At 55.4% G+C, this 22362-nt stretch overlaps 1 protein-coding gene across 4 annotated transcripts in view; it reads left to right on the top strand.

Moving 5' to 3' along the window:
- The window catches only part of PC (pyruvate carboxylase), a 64194-nt gene that overhangs the window by 28942 nt on the left and 12890 nt on the right, over positions 1–22362 (top strand). For 3 of the 4 annotated variants that reach the window (XM_070427615.1, XM_070427619.1, XM_070427616.1), the window contains 8 exons: positions 15223–15358; positions 15474–15658; positions 15894–16059; positions 16171–16316; positions 16426–16543; positions 16770–16921; positions 18332–18450; positions 20758–20920. In XM_070427615.1, the coding sequence (XP_070283716.1) occupies positions 15223–15358; positions 15474–15658; positions 15894–16059; positions 16171–16316; positions 16426–16543; positions 16770–16921; positions 18332–18450; positions 20758–20920 (1185 nt within the window). Of the gene's footprint in view, positions 1–10751; positions 10817–15222; positions 15359–15473; positions 15659–15893; positions 16060–16170; positions 16317–16425; positions 16544–16769; positions 16922–18331; positions 18451–20757; positions 20921–22362 lie in introns of those variants that run through there. The other variant, XM_070427618.1, reaches the window with a different exon arrangement.

Here is a 22362-nt window from a genome sequence, read left to right as displayed (position 1 = left end):
TAGTCCTTTTGTTCATGGTGTGAGAGGTCCATATGGCCCATGGAGAGAGAGCTCCCTTGTTTGGGGGATTATGTATCCCCACATTTCACAGGCTTGCAATGGCCCTGCCTACTCTAGCCAATCCATGATTCCCAGGCTTGACTGACAGGCACTTTCCCTGTGTCACTCTGATTCATTGCACATGGGCCCATCTTCCCCTTTGTTGGGCCCCTTTCCGGTGAACTTCAGGGAATGGGCCGGTGGCTCCCTGGGGAGTGTGGAATTGCAGCTTCCTGGAGAATGCTTATAATGTCTGGTCTCCCTTTTGCTCCTTTCCTGTTATTAATAACTAGAGGCCCGGTACATGAAATTTCGTTCACTGGGGCCGGGGGCTCCTCTCATCCCAGCCTCTGCCCTCTTGTAGTCCAGGACCCCTCACTCCTTACCGCCCACCTGCAGCAGAGGCAGGAGAGGTTCCTGCCACTGCCGCTGCTGCACTCGCCAGCCGTGAACCCTCTGCCAGAAGCCAGGCTTATGCCTGGCAAGCACAGCAGCGGTGGTGGGAGCCTCTTCTGCCTCCGAGGCAGCAGTAAGGAGCAGCGAGCCTGGCTTCTGGCTGAGTGGCACTCCTCCTGTGGGAACGCACTGACCACCAGGGGGCAGCTCCTGTGTTGAGCATCTGCCCCCTGGTGGTCAGTGCACATCATAGCAACCAGTCGTTCTGCGGTTTGGTCTATTTGCATATTAGGTTTTTATTATAAAGGACTGGCTAATTACAATGGTATCAAGACCAGGCCAGTGGCTTACAAGAGCCACTAGGTAACATGTCCCCTCATGAAGAATCTAGTCTCCTGCCCCCATGGAGAGAAAGGACCATAATGTCACCAGTTCCAGGGGGACATCCCCAGGCACAGCAAGGTCTCAGCAGGAAGAGGAAGACCTTGTAATTAGCTAGGACCCTCTGCTCCTTTTCTTAGGTCGGAAGCCCTCTCTCCTGGCTGGCTCTCCCTCCCTGGTCCCGGCCCCCCTTCCTTTGTAAAACCCAAATACCACTGCCTGTAATTGTCCGCCAGAATCCATAGGCTGTGGCTTTTGATCATCCGCTCCAGTTCACCTTTGACCTGGTTTTGTTTTTTATTCTTCCCTCAAACAGTCTGTTCAAGGTCTACCCCTGAGCAGAGATTGGCTCACGAGCAGCTCTGTCCTCTGAGCTGTAGGGGAGAGGGCAGTTCTGGAAAGTCATTGACAGAGGCCTGAGTAAAACATCAGTTATAAACAAGCAGCAGGCAGAGGGCCCAGATTTGGGTGTCCCAGCACCAGGAACAGTGTGGCCTCCTTAGAGCTGTGCAGACCGCTGCCCCGGTAAGAGGACCACCTTTCAGAGGCCTCTAGAAGCACACCGTCCCGGCGGGAGTTGCAAGCACAGTGGCCATTGTTTCTCCCCTCTGGAACTTGGCAGCCTTCTAGTATTTTGGAATGGAGAGGGCAGAAGGATTCTGGGAATGTCCTCAGAGACAGGAATCCAGGGGAGGGGTGGGGTGGGCTGGATCGATGCTCACAGGCCTGTGGGGCTGGTTCTGGTCAGGGATGGGAAAGCCTGGGAGCCTAAGGTAGCAAATTCTACTTGGCAGTGAAAATGGGTTCTGCCTGCGACGTTGCAGGCAGAGGACGTTGGGCCATGGGTCCCAGAGCTCTGGCCCAGAATGCCTTGGGGTGGTGGTGACAGTTGGGGGAAAGGTCACATGGTTCCCTCAACTGGGGTCTTATGGAAATGTTGAAGCTGCCAGGGAAGGGTCTGCTCTGAGTCTAGCACCAGGCTAGGGCCCAGCCCCCCCCCCCCCCCCCCCCCCCCCCCCCCCCAGCTCCTTGGCCAACCTGGGCCGTGAGGAAATGCTCTGGAGCTGCAGAACAGGAAGGCCTGTCCTTGTCTGGCGTGGTTGTTGGGGTAACACCACATTAAATGAATTGATCTGGGTGGGTTTAATAGTATGTTTGAGCATTTAAAAACCTTGCTAACGAAGTCATACCAGGCCAATGGCTCACAAAAGCCACCAGGTAATGTGCCTTTGTAAGGAATCTAGGAAATTGAAGGGCCATGATCAGCTCTCCCCAGGAGGTGAGTTTGTGATTAGATCCTAGACAGCAATGAAGGGGAAGCGGGTAACTACCTGCCTTTTGGGAGAACGAATTCCTGGCATTTGAGCAGGACTCGCTGTTAGATCTAAAAGAAGAGAACTTCCCCCTTCACTTAAAAGAAAACCTTTCCCTCAGTTCAAGGGGAGGAGAAGCTGATAAGGGCCCAAATGGCTTCTGGCTCTTATCTTCAACTGCAAACAGGCCAGGCTCTCTCCCAAGTCATGGGATAGGAGTTCGAGAAGGAAGAAGCCGGCTCTGCATGTATGTGGTTCCAGGCACAGTGAGAGGGAGAGACATGCATTTCCCTCCACTTTGTTCCAAATGTTGGTAAATCTGTGCCTTTTGTCCCCCATGTTCTGGACCAGGGACGGAGGGATGTGGCTCCTGTGACTGTTCCTTGTCACATCTCTAAGTGACAGCTGTCCTCAGGAGGGGGTCTGAGCACGGAGACAATTCGCACTTATCCTCTGACGGGTCTAGAATAATCTTGGTTTTGCACTCGGTCTCCTGACTAGTTTTGTCAGGGCAGGAACCTCTTCTCTCTTGTTGAGGTGTATGTCCAGTGCCTAACAGGACCCGGCACATGGGAAAGACCCCATCAATATTGAACGAATGAACAAATGAATGAATGAATGCTTTTTCTTTGCTTATCATTTCATTAAACCTCTCTAACTTCATCTTCTATTGGTTCTTTACCAGACTTCTCATCTGACCAGCATCTGCTTTGTGCCACCAACCCTGACCTCACCCCGTCAGGCTAGACCGTGCTGCAGGGAGAGGACCATTGACCCCTGCTGTCCCCTCTCACCGCCTGCCCACTCGCTGAGCAGGTGCTGACACCCGTGTGCCAGGCTCCTTCCTCTGAGCTGGTCAACTCCCCTCCTCCATAACTTTACTGGGCTCTCCTCAATTGCTTACTTCCCCATTTCCTTTTCCTCGTAAAGCAGTTTCTTGGAATGGAGTAGGCATTCACTATGCCTGTGTCTGGGCTGAGCTGGTCTTGTCTCCTCCCCAGATGAAACGTTTCTTGAAGGCAGAGGCTATGCTTCCTATTGTCCTCTGTCCCTCAGTGTGTGCTGTGGGCCACCGGTGCTCAGTGAACACTTGGTGGCTCCAGTGTGAAACCTAATCCTTGTCCTTTGAGTATGTTTTGTGGTTTACAGTTGATGAAACTGAAGGGACAGCCTGCAGTTTCCCTTCTGTGCTGGAGGATAAAGACATTTTATAGATGGGCTAACAGATTCGTAACTTTTTTACTCATAATACTTCTGACATCAAATATGTGACCTTTTCCCTCACACCAACCAATTTTCCCATTCTCCGCAGATCCCGATGGGGTGTCCTACAATCCGTTCAGTTCTGACACTCACTACCCAGAGTTGGTGCAGGCCCCACAGGTGAAGGGCCCCGTCCCGCAGACCACCCCCATGCAAATGCCAGCCGCAAGTCCTGGCCTCCCTCCCAGCCTCTGACCAGTCAGCTCTACTAGTAAATCAGAGATTCATTCCCATGATCCCCTCCTCAGTTCTGACGATTTGCTGGAACGTTCACAGAACTCAGAAAGTGTTTAGCTTACTATTACCAGTTTATTACAAAGGATGCAGATGAACGGCCAGGTGAAGAGGGGCCTGGGCGAGGCCCGGGAGGGTCCGTGCAAGAGCTTCTGTCCTTGTGGAGTTGGGGTGCACTACCCTCCCAGCACATGGATGCGTTCACCAACCTGGGAGCTCTCCGAACCCCTTCATTTAGTTCTTATGGAGGCTCCATTATGAAGGCAAGATTGGCCCTTGGTGATTAACAAAGTCTCCAGCCCGTCTCTCTCCCCACCTCCCCAATCTCAAGGTTGGTTCACCTGTCAACCAGACCCCATCCTAAAGCTACTCAGGGACCCACCAGAGTCATCTCATTAACATAAACTCAGATGTGGTTGAAAGGGGCTTATTATGAATAAAAAAAGATGCTCCCCTCAGGAAATTACAAGGGTTTTAGGAGCTCTGAGCCAGGAACTAGGAACAAAATCCGAGTTACATATTTATTATATATCACAATATCAGTGCAGAGAGGTAGAGTGATCCCAAGATCATGGGACCAGGTGGTGGCAAAGGTGGAGTTTGAACCCGACTTTTCTGATTCTAGGGCCTTGCCCTTTCCATGGAATCACAGCGACACAGGGACACATGGCCCCACCTCCTCTTCAAGGCTTCTCCCACACTCTGTGGCTCCCATCATCCCGCCCCCAGGGCCCTGGCTGCTTTTCCCTTCACCCTTCCCTTTATCAGAAAGTGGTGCTGGGGCGTGGGGGCTGCAGATGGGGCTGGAAAGCCCACTTTCCTGATCTGTACAATGAAGATAATCCTGCCCTTCCTGCTGGTCAGTGTTGCTGGTAGTAGCATATGAGAGCGGCTATTCAAGGACTTTATAAACGACAGAGAGCCCTAAGGGTCTTGTTAAGTATCCTTACAGTGCAGGTTACAGCTCAGTAGGACTGTCATGTGGGGTAATACCCACCTGACAAGTGTTGGTGGGATGACCTGGGTGGTGCCTTGTCCAGGGCCTGGCACTTAGCAGACACTTACGGCTTTTATTAATTATTGTTTTTGCAATTATTATAAGACAAACTCCTCCCCCAGATGTGGGCAGGTGGCACTGGGAAGGCGACCTGTTGTAGGTGCCCTCGGGTTTGGGACTGAGAAGATAGGAAAGGCAGTTTGTCATCTGGGGCTTTCATAGTTCACTTACTACCTCGTCAGTTCTGAAGTCCTCAGCTGGTGCTCCTTCCTCCTCAGGGAATCCTCAGCGCTCGGACTTCTCCCAGTTGGGGAGAAACTATTCTAAAAGTGAGTCCTGCCCGTCAGAACCTGCCCAGGACTGTTGCCAGAGCTCCTGGCAGGTCACCCAGCTCCTCTCCCCTCCTGGGTGTGCACTTCAGGGCAAAGGCCAGTGAGTCCCGGCGCCTCTGATGGGTTCTGCAGAATTCCAGAACACCGCAGGGGAAGTTCTGCTCCACTCAGCACTCAGCGGGGTGCTCAGTCAGCCTCCCTCCAGGAGGGGCCGCCTAACCGTGAGGAGGAAGACTCTAGTGGGGAGGGGACAAGACGGGGTGTGACTGATCCAGCTGGAGGGAGAGGGGGCCCAGGAGTGGCCCCGAAAGCTGGATGGTTGAAGAGGAGCAGTTGGAGGTTGGCAGGCAGAGAAGGGAGGGTGTTATGGGGTGATTGATGTTGAATTACCCACAGGCCGTTCCTGGGAAGCAGGATGGTGTCTAAGGCCCAGTTTGGAACCATGGCCCGAACAGAATATGAGTGCCTTCAAGCTTTGAGACTGTGGCCAAGCTGTTTATCCTGAGTTTCTGTTTACTTACTTACAAAGCGGTGACCATAACACCTGCCTTACAAAGTTTCTGATGATTAAATGAGATAATGTGACTTAAAGCAGTTACTGGCCCTCAGTAGGAAGCCCAGATAAACGCTGTCAGTGGTTTGAAAACTGCTCTGTGTGGCTATTAGGATCAAAACCAGCCATTGTGGGTGCCTAGAGTGCCGTCTCTGGGAAGCCCCTGGCCCAGGCCTTCCCTCCTCAAATCCAGCATCCTCAGAACGGCCACGATGGTCCCTCTAAACTGCAAAGCTTTTCTCCCTGCCTGGTTTCCTTGGTCCCATCCCTGACGTTTCGGGTACAGTCCATGCATGCAGTTCCCCCCTGAAGACTAGGTGTCTCTGCCTCCGGCCTCAGTGGACTTCACCAGGCTGTTTGCTCCTTTATTCCCACGCCTGAGCCGCCTTCCTGCTGAGCCCACAGGCTCTCCGTGCGTCCATCTGCTGGTGCTGGCACGTGCTGGTGTTGGTTGCCAACCACCCGGCCTTCGCTGGTCTGGAGGGGACCTGATCACCCTTCTGTATAGTTCCACCTGCTCTGAAAGCCACACTGTGGCCTGCATCAGGATGAGCAGATGAGAGAAGGGGAGATGTCTAGCACCCTGTGCTCCCCAGCCCCTGATTTCAGGAGCTCTGAGCTCTGGTCATTTGTGGGAAAACTAGGTCCGTTCATTCCCCAAGGCTGCCATAGCAGAGTCCCAAACGGGGTGGCTGGCAGCAATGGAGGTTTATTGTCCCCAGTCTGAAGGCCAAAAATCCAAAATCAAGGTGCTGGCAGGGCCACGGCCCCTCCGACAGCTCTTGGGGCAGGTCCTTCTTTATCTCTTCCCGTTCTGGTGTTTTCCATCAGCCCTTGGCCTGGGCACACAGCCTCTTTCCGTGTCTTCACACTGGCTTCCCTCTGTGCGCCTGTCTCTGTGTTCACATTTCCCCTTCTTTTAAGGACACCAAGCCTATTGGATTGGGGCCCACCCTAGTGACCTCATGTTCACTGATCACCTCTGTGAAGACTAACTGAGCTCAGGTTCTGAGATCCTGGGGGTGGGATTCCACATGTTTCTGGAGCACACAATTCAGTCCATACACTGGCATCCACTTTCCTGTCCCCTTGGAACTGGCGTGAACTGGCTGACCCTCCAGCTGAGGTGGCGGGCTGTGAGGGGCCAAGGAGCTTTCTGGACCACCGGTTTGTCTGCTGTGCTCTGGTGTCCGGCTTCTGCAGAGCATGGTCTAGTCATGTTTAAAATGGAGGCTTTAGCGCCTGTCACCTCACTCAGTCCAGAAAGGCCGTCCTGTTTCCCCAGTTCAATCTTTTTGCAGGACTTTTTGCTGATCTTGCCCTTTTGACCTTCTTTGTCAACACTCTGGGCTCTAATCTATGTGTGAGGAATACTTGTGTGTCCCACTAGGTTGTGGGTGCTGTTCATAGGAAGGGTCATGACTTATTCATCTTTGTCTAAGAGTTCCATACACTGTGGACTCTCACTGCTCTGCAAACTCCTTGTGTGACCTGGAGTACCCACCCATCCTTTCATCCCCCCCTCCATCCCTCCATCCACTCATTCGTTTATTCGTTCATTCCCAGGCATTTAATTCAGTGTCAGGTACTGTACAGAGTGCTAGGGAGACATTGAGGGGGTGGGGAGCAGTGGTGGAGAAATAGATGGAGGTGTGGTCCCCCAGGTCCTCACAGTATCCCACTGAGACAGGTTATTGAGTGCTCCTTCCTGAGGACACAGACATGACCTTACGGAAAGCCCTCAGGCAGGAAGACAGTGGGCTGTGTCCAGGACAATGACAGAGGCCAATGGCTGTCCCAGGGAGGATATCTGAGCCAGCCATGGAGGTGGGAGTGTCCAGCCAGGCCTTCCTGCGTGAGCTGAAAGGATGTGGAGAAATTAAGGCAAGTGGCCTTCCCACTGTGGGTCAGGATCTGGGCAGGCATGTGCGGATCCGCAGTAGCGCTCCTTTTGCACCAGGGGGCAGTGTTCGGCCTGAAAGTCTTCCTGCCCTGGAGTGAGGCTGGGACTGGGCTGCCACTGCTATGCCAGCTGCCCCTCTCCTTGTCCCTGTACTTCCCTGTCATTCCCTGCAGGCCTTGATCATCCTCCACTCGCCTCCTTTCTTGGAGCCTCCTCCACTCCCCAATCCACAAATCCCCCTGCCCCATGCAGTGCTAAGTGTCTCCGCTGTCACTGTGCCGCCCTGTCCTCTGCCTGCTGCCTGAAGTCCAGGGTTGCCAGGGGTGGTGTGGAGCCGCGCTGGCGCAGTTCTGAACCACTGTGGGCCTCTCAGGGTAGAAGCCACTGGGCCATGCTGTCCTAGGACCCCAGGCTATTTCTACTTCATGTCTTTACCTGTCTTTGGTATCCTCGTTCTCTTTTCTTCCTTCATCTGCCACCTTCATTGTTTCTGTGTTCCCCACCTAGAAATCTCAGCTTAGTCCGTCCTCCTTGGGCACTTTGATAGCCGTGGTTGCAGCCCTGAAAGTCAGGTGGTCTTTTCTGTTGGCTGCTAGATCTGGGGCCCTCATGGGACATGGTTAGGATGGTGCAGAGGTGCCTGGAGGGAAGGGCCTCTAGAGCAGTGGTTCTCAACCCTCCTAATGCCTCGATCCTTTAATACAGTTCCTCATATTGTGGGGACCCCCAACCATAAAATTATTTTCGTTGCTACTTCATAACTGTAATTTTGCTACTGTTATGAATCATGATGTAAATATCTGATATGCAGGATATATTTTCATTATTACAAATTGAACATAATTAAAGCATAATGATTAATCACAAAAACAATATGTAATTATATATGTGTTTTCCGATGGTCTTAGGCGACCCCTGTGAAAGGGTCGTTCGACCCCCAAAGGGGTCGCGACCCACAGGTTGAGAACCGCTGCTCTGGAGGGAGAGGGAGAGCAGCCCCATCCATCAGGGGCTCACTTCTGCCACAGCATGGAGTCCTCTGCAAAGAAATCTTTCTTTCTGGTTCTGACCTGCTTTTGCTGGCAGCTGTGGAGGCAGTTGGGGGCCAGGAACAGAGCCTGGTGCGGTGCTGGTGGTGCTGGGGGTAGTAGGGAGAGATGTATAGGAACCTCACTCATTAATCTGGAGATTCCTGGGGCCTATTTCTGACCCATTCTCCCATGTATGGGGGGACTTAGTCCACACTGTGAGCTTCCAAAACTGACCCTCTGCCCAGCCTCCCCTGCAGCAGGGCCCTGGCTTTCCCTTCCTCTGTGCCCCCTGCCCACAGCTGCCCACGAAGGCTGCAGGAGGTGCGAGGTGAAGAACAGGGAAGTTCAGGGTGGAAGCAATACAAACCCTGGAAGGAACATTCCAGGGCCATTCAGGTGGATGCTACCTGATCCCAGCAAGGCTGCTCTGGCTGAAGCATGTCCACCCTGAACACAGTGGCCATGCTATCTGGTCCACACTTGGATGACGATGGCCTGACTGGTTACAAGAGGCAGCCTGGGAGGTACGTTAGGTCTGAAGAAGTGGGATTTCTAGTGCCATTTTGATGATTTATTGGACAAACTAAAACTGCCCTAGCTTATCGGGCCACAGCTTGGGCCAAGGACAGAGTGCTTGCTGCTGGTGGCCCTGCTGAAATCCAGGCCAGCGACACAGTTTTCATCAGGAGTGGAGTTTTTGGTTTCCACTGTGCTTCCGAAAAGCCACGGCTTATTCCTTTAGTTGGTGGTGACTCCGTGTGCCCTGATGTCTCAGAGCTTGTGCTCTGGAGGGAGGCATACAAATTGGGCTCAAACCTGGCCCTGCCGGGTGACCTTGGGTGTCACTTAATCCCATTGCGCCTGGTCCCTTTTCTGTAAAGGGGAGTGATAAGGAGGTTTGAGGTGACCTGACTTAGTGTTTGTAGTGCAGCCGGTGCCTGGCGAGGAGTGTCGCTGCCAGCACGGCCTGGCGTGCAGGTGGAGCTTGTGAGTGCTGGATGTTGTCGGCGTAACGCGGCGGATCACTGGGACTGCACTGACGACATGGAGACCTTGCCCCTGACTCGCTCCAGGGGCGTTGCAGGCACCTTCCTGATGGGCTGGGAGGGGAACACCGAGCTGATCCATCCAGTGTCTGGGGAGAAAATTGAAGCTGGAAGACAAGGAGACCCTGTCTGTGATTCATGCTGAGAGGCGGGGAAGGTGTCCTCGACACTCACGGCGTCACTGTGCCTCATTCTGCCGGCCAGGCGTTGTTCACATGTCCCAAGTGAGAGTCAGAGCCATCCATCCCCGTCCCTAATGCATAGTCCGAGGCCGAGGAAAGGGATCTGTCAGCTGGCCTTGGCGAACATAGCAAACAGGCCTCTGGGGCTGCCTGGGGCTGTTGGCTCTGTCAGAGAGGGAACCGGGTGGGAATCTCGGGGTGATGCTGGTTGCTTTCCTCTCACTCATCTCCCCGTCCCTGAGGGCAGAGAAGCAGACTTTTGCTCATGTGCATCACCATCACCCAGCAAGGAGTGAGTCAGCAGAGGCTCCCTGTGTCTGGCAGCCTCTCCGGCGGGGAGATCCCACCGAGGCCAGGCGCTGCCCAGAGAGGCTGAGCCGGTGCGGCAGAGCACGAGGGTTTTCCTAGGGGCCTGGTTTGGTGAACGAGGCCAGCAGAGTTTTTAAGAAGATTCTTAGCCAGACTGTCTCACGTCCAGCCTGTAGGTTTTCTCCCAGCCAGAGTTGATTCTGGAAAGGCCTAAGCAAGCACCAGGCAGCCGGACTCTGGTTTCACGTTCGGGAGGGAAGTGGGGTTGGATGAGGGGAGGCCTGGGTGCTGGATTAGCCGTGCTCCGAGAAGGCTGGGGATGCGCTGGGAGGGTGGCAGTGTTTGCATTCATCTTTGTGCCGGGTCCCAAGCCTGGCGTGGCAGGGGTGACTGTGTGTGCCTGAGCCGTGAGCTGCGGTGCAGGCTGTGTGGCTCTGAGCAGCAGTGTGACGACCTGAGCCCTCTTCAGCCACAAGAGCCCCTCGTGACCAGCCGCTCCAGACCCCACTCTGCCTGCTGGCTGAGGTCTCTGTGCCTTTAACCTCAGTGGCAGCAGGAAGTGTACTGTCCCCTCTTCCCCTGGTGTCCTGCCTGGGACCACCTGCTGCCTGTGTGCCCCAGCCTCCCTGCTTGTCCTTCTGGGCCCCAGAGTGGCAGGAGGCCGGAAGTTGCTCCACTGCAGGCCACCCCTTCCCCTGATTTCAGCCTTGGCTGCCGCCCAGGCCTCCAACGATCTGGTGCCGAGAACTTTGTATTCTGGGGCCAGTGACTTCAGGCTGAGCAACTGGCTGCCTGCAGGCTCCGTTGGCAGAAGCTGCGCTGGGCTCCTGGTGCGGGGTGAGTGCTCTGGGAAGGGCACAGCCAGGTCTCCGGGTGCCTGAGTTGGGTGTGGGTCTCCGGTGAGCGCTGTCCAGGAGCGCAGGCGCTGCGTGTACTGGCCGCTAGTCCCAGGAGGCCCACTGAGTCCCCTGCTCTGGCCGGTGCTGGGTGGGCGGGGGAGGGGTGAGAGCAGTGCTGCGGGCAGGGGTCTGAGGGTGGGGGCGTGTGGCTGTGTTGGGACAAGGGTCCCGGTTGTCCCCTGCGCTCAGCTGGGAAGAAAGGCCGGTGGGAGGATGGTGAGAGCAGCTCTGGCTTATGACTCCGTGGTTCCCAGGGCGACCAGCCAAGGTTGGGGGTGACGGTACCTGATTTTACAGATGAGATGAGGCCTCGGGTGCCCAACTGGGGAGGCAGAGCCTGGGGCACACCCAGGCGGGCTGACTCCAGCCTCGGGCTGGGCTGTCCTCTGTCCCACTTTCCCCACTGCCTGACTTCAGCCCAGGGCCCTGACCTTTCCCTTCCTCTAACTCTGCACCCAGCGCCTGACTGCTCGGGTCACAAGTCCAGCTGCCGTCTCCCTCGGCAGCAGCACAGGGTATTTCCGTGGGTTGGTGCTGACCCAGCCAAGGGGAATAAATACTTTGCAGTGGTTCTCAACCTGCTTAATGCCGCGACCCTTTCATACAGTTCCTCATGTTGTGGTGACCCCCAACCATAAAATTATTTTCGTTGCTACTTCATAACTGTAATTTTGCTACTGTTATGAATCGTCATGTAAATATCTGATATGCAGGATGTATTTTCATTGTTCGAGACCCACAGGTTGAGAACCGCCACTAGGCTCTTGAGAGGCTTTGCAAAGGCTTCCAGGGAGCTGCCACTCTGATACCCAGACAGCGCCTCCTGGGCCTGCCTCTGGTAGGGCTTCCCAGCGCTGAATTTGGTTGTGTCCAGCCCCGTTGCTAAATTAATAAGCAAAAGTGGCCCCTGACCGTTCTCTTTGGACCGTGAGGATTTCTCGTGAGGCGGACCTGTTCATGGTTTTGCGCCCCTTGTATTTCCTGTTCCGCTGCTGTGTGATCCTGAAGGAGCCCTTTGCCTCTTCTTGTCTTTGCTGATGTGGTGGTTTGGGTGCTTTCTTCTCTGCCCTGTCCCTACAGACCCACCTGTGGGCCAACGCAGAGCAGGCACTTGGTGCCCAGGATGAGGGTGAGATTTGCACCCCCATACCTGCTCTCTGTTGTGTGTGCCATCGACTGCCAGGCCTGCCTGCCCCCAGCTGCTGGGCCAGAAAAGAATCTCCCTCCGGGTGGGCAGAGCGCAGGGTCAGGCCAGCTGCTAGTTGGCCTGTGAGGGGAGATAACAGGGTAGCATCTGCGGTTCTCTGCGATTTAAGGAAGGGGTGAGGTCGATGTTTCCAGCCCTGAGCACCTACTGTGCGCAGGCGCTGCTCCCACGCTTACCTCCTCCATCCGTGTCTTTTTCACTTCTTATTCTGAAATAATTTCGGACTTACAGAAAAGTTGCAAAAACAGTACAAACAAATCTCTTCCACCCCTTACCCAAACCCCCAATACGAACATTTACCACATTTATTTCATTATTCTATTTTCCCCTGAACCACTTGAGTGTAAGTTGCAGACATGATGCTCCTAAACCTCTAAACACTGAAGTATTTTTTTTCTAAGAATGAGGATATTCTCTCACATAACCACGGCACAGCAATCAGGAAATGAACATCGGCACAGACCTTATTTAAAGTTTGTCAGGTGTCCAAGGTCCAATCCAGGATCACACATGTGTTTCCGTGTTGTCTCTTTAGTCTCCTTGAACCTGGGAGTTCTGTAGTCTTTATATCTCATGACCTTTGACATGTTTATTTTGTGGAATGTCCCTTAGTCTGGGTTTGCCTCATGTTGTGTCCTTGTTCATTCAGACTGTGGCCTGCAGAAACGCCCTGCAGGTCCTCCTTGGCCTCCTCCAGGAGGCACGAGATGTCCATTTCATGCTAGTGATGTTCACCTAGATCACTGGGCTACTGTGGTGTCCGCCAGCTCTGTCCACTGTGAAATGAATAAGTCAGCACAGTATCCCTCATGTCAGAAGGTGAGCGAGAGTCCAGCAAGACTGGCCTCCTGTTTGAGCAGCTGGGTGTGACCGGGCCCGGCCTCCCCATTGAGGGCTTGTCTGGCCTTGAGCAGTGCCCTGCGCAGCCTGGCCTCGCTCTGCCTCTCGGAGCTAACAGGTCTCCAGAGCACATGCCTCCTGGCTCTCCTTCCTCTGGGGCAGCCCTTCCATCTCCTTTATTGGTTCACCCTCCTCATCCAGACTCGGTGTTGGAGGACCAGGGTGACCCCCCTACCTCTCTAGTCTGTTCTCTCCTGGCCGATCTACTCCAGGTCCATGGCCTCAAGCACCGTCCAGTTGCCAATCACATCCAGGTTTCTTGCCTGCTCTGACCTCTCCTGGGGCTTCATCCCACTCCCAGCGGGGCCTGGTTCTCTCGCCCCTGCTGTTACAGGGAAGGGCATTCCTACCTCCAACATGGATTCTCCCTTTCCCCGCTTCCCCAATTTTGCCCATCCTCCATTGCTCCCGCCCAGCTCAGAGGCACCGTGTCTCCCCTCTCATCCTCTTTCAGCCCTCGCTGCTTTAACCCAGAGATCTTCCCAGAGTGCAGCAGGGTACGCCCCTTCCTCCACCCCATGGTGCTTGGAGGAGAATGATGAGAGTCTGAGAGCCCAGCTGAGACCCTGTGGGCACCTTCAGCTTCACCTCATCCCTTGGCATCCCCCCAGCCCTTGGCCCTGGATCTGGAGCACATCAGCTCATTCTTCCTTCAGGCCTGGGCCATCACTGTTCCTTCTTCTGGGATTTCCCCCCGACTGTGCGTGGCCTCCTATTCCGTTTCTCCCGCTCAGATGCCCTCGTGTGTGCTCCTCTTCAGAAAGGCCCGCTTTCCTATCCAGCCCCAGTGAGCTCCCTTAATCCCACCCCTCACCAGGTAATTCACAAAACATCACTTTGAGGCTCCAATCCTGATCTGAAAGGACCTTATTTCTGTCTTTTCCCCCTTTTCCCTGCTCCCTTCTCTGGTACCTGCTGGGAGAGCAGAGGCCTTCACTGTCCTGTCCCGCCCTGGGCCTGGGCCTGAGCCTGGCACCGAGCCGTCGCTCAGCACCCGTCCTGTCTCCCTGGTCTGATGGCTTCCCTCTTCTGCTTTACTTTTCATGTATTTTCCTCTTTCTTTCCTTTCTATTTGGTCTTTATTTCCCCTTCTCCATTTCATTGGCCGTGATCAGACACTGAGGTTTTTGCAATATCTATTTTGTTTATTAAATATATTTGTATGTTCCCTACTTAGAACAAATGGTTGAGTCAAGCATTTTAAACTTTACTGAGAAATAAATCACATGGTTAGCTAGACACAGGCCGTGTGGAGGGCAAAGGACTGAATGCCAGGCTGGCTGGACAGCGGGGTGACTTTGAACACATCTTTCTAAACTTGTCTGGGCCTTGGTTTTCTTCATTTGTAAAACCAGAGGGTGGCTGACCTCCAAAGATGTTCTCATTCTGGGATATACATTGCCTTCAGCTGGTATTTTAAAACTCCTTTTTATTGTGGTAAAATATATATAACAGAATTTGCCATATTAATCATTTGTAAGTGTACAGTTCGATGGCATTAAGTCCGTTCACACTGTTGTACAACTATCACCACCATCCATCTCCAGAGCTTTGTCATCACCCCCAACGTAAACTTTGTCCCCACGAAACCCTAACTCCCCACCCACTCCCGAGCCCCCTCACCAGCCCTCCCACTGTCTCTGTATGAATTTGACACTGATGCTTCATAGGGTGGATCAAGTGGAATTTGTCTTTGTGACGGCTGGGCTTACTTGCCCTCGGCTGGTTTTCATTGCTAATGTATTCAGAAGCCCTGGGGGAAGGAAGGTTTCTGTAGCAGTTTAAAGAAATCCGGCTTTAACTGAGCAGAGGCTTTGCTTCCTGCGGGAGCACATTGTTACCGTCACTGTCCAGCCAGATGGAGCCCTGCGGGAGGAACCACACAAGCCAGGTTCTCAAATCTGGGCTGCTGTCGCCGGCGAAAGCACTGAAAGGGACACTGCCAATACCCACGCATGCACACATGCACGCCCTGGTCACGCAGGGCCTCTGGCTGGCCTTGAAGCTACTTTAAGAGCTTGGCATGTTGTAAACCCTACAGTGAGTTAGGGTGAGCTTGGGCTCCATTGGGTTTGAATTTGCTCTCCTCCCTATGGCCAGTCAGCCCTTCAGGGAATGAGGAGGGTGATGGTGCTGGCTTTCACCTGGGGCTGCAATGGGCTGCGGTGGGACCTTCACTCTGCCTGGGGCCCTTCCACTGGAGGCTGCTCTACTCTGGCTCTGACTTCCCTCCCCAGATGCTGAGGTTCAGAACCATGTGTGGGGGCCTGAAGCTCCTGGGCATCCGCCGAACCTCCACCGCCCCCGCTGCCTCCCCGAATGTCCGGCGCCTGGAGTACAAGCCCATCAAGAAAGTCATGGTGGCCAACAGAGGTGAGCACCGTAGGGCGGGGAGAGGAACCTCCTCCACCCACTCCCCACCTCACGTGACATCTGCTTCTCTTAGGACCCAGGAATCTAACTTCTCCCTCGTACCCCTACCCCCCAGGTGAGATTGCCATCCGTGTGTTCCGGGCCTGCACGGAGCTGGGCATCCGCACTGTGGCTGTGTACTCGGAGCAGGACACGGGCCAGATGCACCGGCAGAAAGCAGATGAAGCCTACCTCATTGGCCGTGGCCTCGCCCCAGTGCAGGCCTATCTGCACATCCCAGACATCATCAAGGTGGCCAAGGTGAGCCAGGCCAGGCCAGGGCCTCCTAAGGGCCAGGGCTGGGTCCTATGCCATCCCCATGCTGTGCCCCATCCCCACGCCAGCCAGCGGTTAAGTGTCTGGATGGGTGGATGGGTGGATGATGGATGGATAAATGAATGAATGGAGCAAGTGAGGGGGGAGGCACAAGAGCCACAGGGTTTGGTCGGGGACTCTGTGAAGGAATTTGAGGGGCACAGCACTCTTCTGCCGCCAGGAAAACAACGTGGATGCGATACACCCTGGCTATGGGTTCCTGTCGGAGCGTGCGGACTTTGCCCAAGCTTGCCAGGATGCCGGGGTCCGGTTCATTGGACCGAGCCCAGAGGTGGTCCGAAAGATGGGAGATAAGGTGGAGGCCCGGGCCATCGCCATCGCCGCAGGTGATGTGGCAAGCAAGCCGCGGGCCCTGCAGCTCCTCCGGGAAGGGGACTGGCGGGTTTTGCAGGGATTCCAGTTTGTGACAAAGCCCCCACATGCCTGTTTCTCAACAGGTGTCCCTGTGGTCCCTGGCACTGACGCCCCTATCACTTCTCTGCACGAGGCCCAGGAGTTCTCCAACATCTACGGCTTCCCCATCATCTTCAAGGCCGCCTATGGGGGCGGGGGGCGTGGCATGAGGGTAGTGCACAGCTACGAGGTGAGCAGGAGCCAGGGCTGGGAGGCCGCCGTACAGCCTGCCGGCTCCGGGAGTGGGTCGGGGTCACGCAGAGGGGCCCAGTGTCTGCTCAGCCTCCACTCGCCCCCAGGATCTGGAGGAAAACTACACCAGGGCCTTCTCAGAGGCCCTGGCCGCCTTCGGGAACGGGGCGCTGTTTGTGGAGAAGTTCATCGAGAAGCCACGCCACATCGAGGTGCAGATCCTGGGTGAGTGAGGTGTTCCTGGGCTGCAGCGGTGGCAGGAGCCAGCAGGCCTGGCCTTTGGGGCGGGGCAGGGGCTCTCCCTCAGGAAGATGCTCCTCCATGCAGGGCAGGGCCCACGGCCTCGGGCGGCCGGTTCTCGCCTGGCTGCCCAGCACTGGAGCGGGCACTGATGGGCCACCTCGATGTGTGAGAGGGTCAGGCCTGTAGGACTGTCTACCTTCCTCTGCAGGGGACCAGTACGGGAACATTCTGCACCTGTACGAGCGAGACTGTTCCATCCAGCGGCGGCACCAGAAGGTGGTGGAGATCGCCCCTGCTGCCCACCTGGACCCTCAGCTTCGGACCCGGCTCACCAGCGACTCTGTCAAACTTGCTAAGCAGGTGAAGTGTGGGGGCTCCTGGGACAGTTGCCCACAGAGTGACAAGGAGCCTGTTCCTGCAGGCTCGCTCCGGGCCAGTGGTCACTGGGGTCTGGATGTGGACAGTCTGCTGGGAGCAGGGCAGCCAGGGTGACAGCTCTGGGAGGGGACGGGCTCTGTTGGAGGATAGAGGCCAATGAGGAGTCAGTGGGATGTCAGGGCAGGCCCAGAGACCAAGCCTGGGGTCCAGCAAGTAGGAGGAGGAGGGAGAGAGGCCGTGGACCAGCCCTCAGCACTCTGTGCCCAGATCGAACTTCTGCGTGGCACCAACTAACCCCTGGACTGCAGGAATGAGGTTCAATGGATTCTCAGGATTAAGAAACATTGCTGAGGCATTTCTTCCTCACTTACCCGTCCCCTACATCACATTTCTTGCAACCCTTTTCTCCTCAGGCCCTCCTCTGCTAGTCTTGGCTCTGCTGGGTCATGGGCGGGGAATGGCTCCCCAGCAGTGGCCTGACCCTGGGCCTGGCTTGAGAGAGCACCTGCCATGGCCAGACCGCCCGCAGCAGCCCTGCTCTCTGTTCTTCTGGGCCCTCCTGACCCCACCCCCTCTGGAGTCCAGGCATCCTGCCCCCAGATCTGCCTCCTCTTCCCAGAGCCCTGGGCCAGAGCATCGTTTCAGATCTGCCCTCCCAGCCCCACGCGGGCCCTGGGCCTGCTCTCCTCCAGAGCCACGCTCCCTCAGGCCTCAGGCAGCTGGACCCAGAGCGGGAGGGCAGATGGTCTGTCACCTTCCCCAAACCGAAAGCAGTGAGGCTTTAGCCACAGTGAATATGAGGCAGTGATTTAAGAGTAGAGGTTTTGGTTATTTTGCAAAAGGGGTGTCTTTACCTTGATTTATTATTATTATTATTATTATTATTCTCATTCCCGAACAGATGTGAGGGAGCTTACTGAAGTCTAGTTTGTGGTCTTGGGAAGACAAGAGTGAAAGGAATCAGGGTTGAATTTTGAGTAGAGTCATCACTGGTTGATTTTCCTCAAATGGCCTCTCTTTGGGTAGTGACCGGAGGTGATGGCCGAGCAAAGAATGAGGAGGGTCCAGGAGAGGCCAGGGTACGCATGGGTGGGGCCTGTGCCCGAGAGCAGAGGAGGCTGCAGGGGAGAGGGCAGAGGGCGCCACGCCTGGGGCGATGGGCGCTGTTGATGTCTCGCCCAGACAGTGTGAGTGCAGCCTCCTGAGGCTGCTGGTGGCTCCCGGGGAGACGTCAGGCAGGAGCCCAGCCGTGCGCTTTGGCAGCTTCCCTCCCCAGCGGCAGGCTGGTGGGCTACCGTCTGGTGGGCAGGGTGTGCTGCTGTCTGTCTTTTTATGGAACCAAATGGCAAGGGCTCTCATCACTACGCCTGCTTACTTACGTGGCCCCCACAGGTGGGCTACGAGAACGCAGGCACCGTGGAGTTCCTGGTGGACAAGCACGGCAAGCACTACTTCATCGAGGTCAATTCCCGCCTGCAGGTGGAGCACACGGTCACCGAGGAGATCACCGAGTGAGCAGGGGCTGGGCCAGGGGCCGGGGCCATGGGCCAGGGCAGGGGTGTCCTCTGGGTTTCATGTAAAGTCCACTCCGGTGGCTCCTGGGGAGCAGGTGGTAGGGAGCTGCATGGGGTAGGAAGCAGTTGGGGATCTAGTTACTTTTTACAAAAATTATAATAAAAGCATCACGGGGTTATTGTATTAGTACAAAGCAGCAAATACAAACCATCTAGAGCCCCACCTAGGACCGGATGCTGAGGGGGCTCCCAAGCTGTAAGACACAGCCACACGGGAGGGAAGTGTCCATCATCCCCATTGTTTAGACAAGTGGTTCTCAACCTTGGCTGCACATTAGAATCACCTGGGAATCTTTTTAAAATCCTGATTTCTGGGCCTCATCCTCCGGAAATTCTGTTTCTTTGTTACTAATGTTGTGGCCCCACCCCATAACAAAGAAACAGAATTTCCAGAGGATGAGGCCCAGAAATCAGGATTTTGAAAAGATTCCCAGGTGATTCTAATGTGCAGCCAAGGTTGAGAACCACTGGTTTAGATGAAGCTGAGAGAGGTTAAGAGAGTTGCCCAAGATCACACAGCTGAGACTGGAAACCCAGGCTCAAGTCTGTTAGAAATAATTGGTGTCTTTTCATCGTTATTTCCTTTACTATGTAAGTAGTTTGACACAATGGCAATGTTTTGTATAGAATTTTTATTCTACTTTTTAAATTCAATATTTTCGAAGACATTTCCCCAGACCATTGGACTTTCTGAATACTTTTAGTGGCTGCATACTATTCCAACATCTGTGTAAGTCGTAACTTATTTGCACAGTCCTCTGTTACTAGTGAGGTGTTCCCAGCTTTGTGGTTAAGGGTGTGTCAGTCAACCTTTGTGCCGAAATCTCTGCCTACCTCTCTGAAGAGGTCTGAGGATTGACACCTTTAGTGGCATTACCTGAGCAAAGGTTAAGCAACATCTCACCTAATTAGCTTTCTTGATTGCTTGTCCCAATTTGTTTGCCCACAAGCATTGAGTATAGACATTTTAAAAAACTTGTCCGTTTTATAAACAATTAAAATAATCTTTCATTGTTTCAAGATACAGATTTTTAGCCATTTAAGTGTTAAGGCTGGCTTGTCGCCAGGCCATCTCACCATGGAACTTTCCTGACAGTTTCTTCTCCGAACCCTGCCCCTACCTGAGGTTGAGGAAGCTGTGTGAGGTGGGGAGAGGGACGCCTGCCTTTGCCCAGGGGGTACACAGAGACCCCCAGACTCCTTGCTCTCTCCAGATAAAGACTGAATGGAGACGGACGCTCCAGGCTCAGACTCTGGCCCCACACAACTTTCCCATCGTGCTGCTGTAAAAGTGTCGATCTGGAGCCGGCCGCAAGCCTGCTCTGCCAGGAGGGAAATCTTTGCTTGCCTGGCAGTGGGGGTTTGTGTCAGACACACACGGGCTGGTGCAGGTTCCTCCCAGCTCACTAGCTGCATGGAGCTCGGGTGAGCTGCAGACTCTCTCACCCTCGGCCTCCTCCTCTGATGACAATGATGGGGACGCTCAGAGCATTATTGTGGCGATAAAGCTGAACAGCGCACACCATCCCCTCTGCATGCAGCTGTGGGGATACATGTGACCATCACCACGCTGTGGGGTGATTGAGCCGGAAACGCAACGCTGGGAGCATCTGCCAGGGTAGTTCCCAGGCTGTCCTCACCGCAGCCTCAGGGACAATGTAAACACCGAGGTTTTGAACTGTTCCCCGTGGACTCCTTGCTGTGCTCGGCATAGCGGTCAGTGAGGCCAAGCTCTGTGCTCTCAGATCAGGGGCGGAGGACGGCGTCCCGACCACAGCGCCCACCCGTGTGGACCCTCCTGCAGCTGTGGTCCCATCTCAAGGAGCCCGGCCTCCTCGACCCCATTCTCTCACAGCTGCCCCCCAGGATACCCACACAAAGGACTCCAAGAGCAGGGTGTCTGAGGCTTCAAATCCAGGCTTGACCAAGGGGGAGTTTGGGGGCAGCAGGAGGACTGAGAGACCCAGGGAGAAAGAGGGCAGTACACGGGGAGGGACAGTTTGGGGGGGGTGCAAGAACAGGTGGATGCAGAGTTCAGCTGCCCCTCCAGCTGCCCGTTCTCCTTATTCAGAATGTGCAGAGTAACCGGGCACAGGGCAGGGGCGCTGGGCAGGTGGGAGGAGCCGCTGCTCAGGCTGGTGAAGAGTCTGCAGGAGCTGGGTGGGCTGCGTCTGTGTATGGACTGCCGCCTTGTCCATCCCCTGCCTCATGTTCTCCTCTTGGTTCTGCATCCTTTCCCTGCAGTGTGGACCTGGTCCACGCCCAGATCCACGTGACCGAGGGCCGGAGCCTGCCCGACCTGGGCCTGCGGCAGGAGAATATCCGCATCAACGGCTGTGCCATTCAGTGCCGGGTCACCACCGAGGACCCCGCCCGCAGCTTCCAGCCAGACACCGGCCGCATCGAGGTAGCGTCCACATTCTGACGTTCCAGCTGAGCAGCCGCGGGTCTCTGCCTGTGTAAGGACTCTCGGGCCAGACTGCTTCTGAGGGGCACGAAGTGAGGGAGGACCCGCTCTTGGGCTGGTCTGAATCTGGCTGAGAGTACATGGAAGCCAGGCCCGGTCAGAGGAAGGGAGGAGCACCCTGGGGAGGGGCTGCCATGTTCACAGGCTGGTAAGCCAGTGGGCAGATCATCAGAACGGGGAGCAGAGCAGCTGGTGGAGCCAAAGACGGGGTCCCCAGAAAGGAGGCCCGGGTCCTGGACTCTGTTCTAAGAGCCCAAAGACAGGACAGTACTGCTGGCCACTGTCCTGCCTTCAGAGGGGTGTGGCTGGCAAGACAACACTCAGGGTGCAGTGAAGGATTGGGGCCCTGAAGTCCCAGTGGAGGGGCCAGGCTGAGCAGGGGGACCATCAAGGATAAATGAGAGAGTTGGGGAAGTGGTGGACGGCAGGGAAGAGGCCGAGAGGGAGGTTGAGGAGGGCCCAGGCAGGCACCCCACATCTGGACCTGTGCCTCCTCCAGGGATACTTCCTGCACCTTCTCTTTTCCTCACATAGAAAGCTGTCTCTCACCCCTCCCCTGCTGGCCCCGCTTCCCTGGCTGAGGGCAGGAGCCCTCTGGCCTGCTCGGTGCCTGTCCCGTCCCCGCCCATGCTGGCTACGAAGACCTCTGGATCCTGGTGCCAGCGCCTGTCGCTGGCTCTGCTGCTGTATGGCGCCCCATCTGGCTTGCGCCTCCCGGCAGGGCAGGAGCTCAGACTCTGCTCTGGGTGCAGGGAGTGGGGTGGGGGGCGAGTCTGAGATACGGGGCTTCTGAAGGCAAGTGGCAGGGCAGGGCGCTGTCTGGATTCTGAAAGTTGCATAGAACTGGTAGGCTCAAGGCCAGAGCGCGGTCCAGACTGTTCTGCCCTCGGCCAGGAAAGGGCAGCCCTGCCCTGGACGCTGCCTTCCTCCACCTCCCCTTCCCAGGCCTGGCTCCTCCGAGCCTGGTTTACCACAGAATATTTTTAGCTCCCAGTTCCTGCTCACAGCTGAGTGTTCACCTTTAAATATTTTATTAGGTTCCTTTTAATCAAACACAGGCCCCTGTCCCTTAGAAGTGACAGCACGGTGCAGTGGGTGCAGCGGGGCTCCCCCCCGCCCCCGCCCCCGTCTTCCTGCGTGTGCCTCACAGGGTGCCCCACCCCCATTGTGGACTTCATGTGTGTGCTGCAGTTACTCCAGACACCCCAAACCTCTGTCCCCCACCCTGTGGTCCCCTATCCATTAGGCTGTGTTTAGAGCCCGTGTCTGTGTCCCCAGGTCTGCCTCTGACCCTGTGCTCTCTCCCCTGCTTCCCTCTGGGCACCGGCAGAAATGAAGCAGAACTTCGCAAGCCAGAGCTGGGATCCCTCGTGCATCCTGGG

Source organism: Myotis yumanensis, unplaced genomic scaffold (assembly GCF_028538775.1).
Source record: "Myotis yumanensis isolate MYYU_CA2020_CCGP unplaced genomic scaffold, mMyoYum1.0.hap1 SCAF_10, whole genome shotgun sequence".
Classification (NCBI taxonomy): Eukaryota; Metazoa; Chordata; class Mammalia; order Chiroptera; family Vespertilionidae; genus Myotis; species Myotis yumanensis.
This window is presented reverse-complemented; position numbering and strand designations above follow the sequence as displayed.